This window comes from Montipora foliosa, chromosome 1, assembly GCF_036669935.1.
Source record: "Montipora foliosa isolate CH-2021 chromosome 1, ASM3666993v2, whole genome shotgun sequence".
In the NCBI taxonomy this organism is placed as follows: domain Eukaryota; kingdom Metazoa; phylum Cnidaria; class Anthozoa; order Scleractinia; family Acroporidae; genus Montipora; species Montipora foliosa.
The window spans coordinates 5,749,836-5,752,335 of record NC_090869.1 but is presented as its reverse complement, the minus strand read 5'-3'; the positions used below and the strand labels follow the sequence as shown (position 1 = coordinate 5,752,335).

At 42.7% G+C, this 2,500-nt stretch overlaps 1 protein-coding gene across 2 annotated transcripts in view; it reads right to left on the bottom strand.

The window, feature by feature from the left end:
* Positions 1 to 140, bottom strand: part of LOC138008193 (maestro heat-like repeat-containing protein family member 1) — a 39,033-nt gene extending 38,893 nt beyond the window's left edge. For both annotated transcript variants that reach the window (XM_068855461.1, XM_068855524.1), the window contains exon 1: positions 1 to 140. This exon is cut by the window's left edge and continues 5 nt beyond it. In XM_068855461.1, coding sequence (XP_068711562.1) covers positions 1 to 38 — 38 coding nt within the window. In that variant the 5' untranslated portion in view covers positions 39 to 140.
* Between the last annotated feature and the right edge of the window lie 2,360 nt (positions 141 to 2,500).

Sequence of the window (2,500 nt, the reverse complement as noted above, 5' to 3'; positions counted from 1 at the left end):
ACTTGCCCTCCGGTCTTTTTTACCCCATTCTCCGCCATTTTAACACCTGTCTATATCTTTCGCTCCCGTATACCGACAAGAAGTTACACACATTGACGAAAAAGATAAAAGAAAGGGACTGAAGTCACGAAGAAGTTTCGAAAATGACATTGGAAACCATTCCTAAAAAATAGGACCGCTGGATTCACTTGAGCGTAACGCAGGCTCTCTTCCAAAAAAAAATTGATCCAACATGTTGCCAGTTAAGCTCGCATATTATAAAACAAAATGAATTCATAAATGCCACCTTTTCCAGCCGTGGCTAAACGTATGAATCATGTCGTGCTCAATGTTGCAAAATGTTGCATTGCAATGTTGCTAGGGTTTGGCAAATACGTCCGCGTTCGCAGGCTAAAACGCGTTTGGCCAGGCCTTAACATAGCGTGCGTGCTAGTCCAAGAACTCTGGGAGGACCAGCCAATTTTTTTTTCCCACATTGACTTTTTAGCAAGAAGGGAAGCCAACTAGAGCTGCGGGCAACAAAAACGTAGCACAACAGGCACGTCCAGCACAAAAAATGCACAAAATTGTATTTGAAAGGCACTCAACAAGAACGAAAAAGGCCTCAAGTTGGTCTGCGGCAACTTTCAAAGGTAGAAATTCTTGATGTTATAGTTGTTTTTTTATTACATTTGTTCAATCTGCCGAAAACAAATTAATTACAAAATCAACAAAACAATGAGAAAAGCGAATTACAGCTACACTGAAACATGGTCAAAAACATAAATCACTCATTACCTATAAGCTTAACGGTATTACCGGATTTTCTTTCTGAATTTAGTTTGGTGCAGTGAGAAAAACTGAATGTTTTCTGGAGTCCGTCTTCAGCAGCTGCACTGTGCATGGCAATGTGAACTCGGCATCATTCTCAACAATCCAAACTCTTTGTTTACATGGGCATTTGACTTTGTTTCACTTTGTTTGCCTCTATCTATTAAATAACTAACAACAAATGATAAAGTTTTTTTCAAGAAAGGGAAATTTGGGACACCATACGTTTCACCGCCACCAGACTATCTGACATCTGATCATTTCTTATAATATGCGGCTAGATTGCAGAATACCTGTCCCACCAAATATCTAACTTTGAAAAAAAAGGCACGCATTGCGTACGTGTAGTATAGCAGTAACTTGACACAGTGCTTTATTCCATAACTGTCAACTGAGCTGCGTTTTGTTTTCCAGGAGATTTAAGTTGTCTTTTCGTGACATGTAGCCCTAATAGTACACATCGCAAATCATTATAGTGCTATGGTAGATGTTTTAGGTAAATAGCCCCCTGAGAAGACATGTAGTTACTAGTAAAATACTAAACCCGGAAAGATTGAATAAAATAGAAGGGAATCGAGAAATATTGGCTTCAAGGCAGACTTGGGCTCGATTGCCAGCTGCTCTTTCGGGAAATGAGCCAGCGCTCACTCCCGTAATCGGGGAGGATACCCGGCGGAAATCGAGCCTATGCAGACATGAAGTTTGCTTCAATTTCGTTTTCACAGAAAGTTTCAAGAGTGTACTCTGCGAGTCTGACAGCAAGTTCACTGAACTTAAGCTCTATCCGGTGGGGTTAGCATCTGGATGGGAGACCTCAAATTATACGACTTGCCGTCAGAAACATAGTAGTACCATATCCTCACTCATCACCTCATCGCATAAGATTAAGTTATGGGAAGAGTCCGCGACTGATGAGGTGGTAGCCTGATGCAACGAGGATAAGAGCATGTAGGGGCTTGGTCAACCTCCACCAGGGGAGGCGGGTGGGTCGCAAAAGACGACTGTCTTTGTGGAGTAGAGGACGAAAAGACCACGCTCCAAGCGGAGAGACCAAATTTAAACTCGAAATGGCGCAAAGCATTACTGACGCTATAGCACGGGCGAAAACTGGAATGTGATGGAATAACGGCGTGTTTTGCAATGACCTAATTAATTATGCAGTGAGAATAGTACCATATCCTCACTGCATACTCATTACCTCATCGCATAAGATTAAGTTATGGGAAGAGTCCGCTCCTGCCCTCGCCACCACGACAACAACTCATAAATTGGCAAACAACACGGATACCAAACGTTTCCAACATGACTCCCATTTAATTCTCTCCATTACTCACGTTCCTCTTAATAACCATAATTCTAAACGGAACTCCAAAACAAAAAGGGGGGGTGGGGAGGCTGGCGAAACATAATGCAAGGAGGCAGTATAAGGCTAATATCATGATTTACATGAGCTATGACCACTAAGCAATCTCTCCCACACTGGTAAATGATTATGAATTTCTCCGGCGCTGAAAAACGTAGGATTAAAGAAACGGAACTGCTCGATGTTAGCCAGGTCCGTTAAAGCAACGACCATACTCGCCGAAGGAAGGAGCCCAACGAAAGGGGAGGTCCCCTGCTTTATACTACACACGGGGATATCACCGGAAGGAGGAGCAAGAAGTACCTTTCCGACTCCCTTCAAAATCGT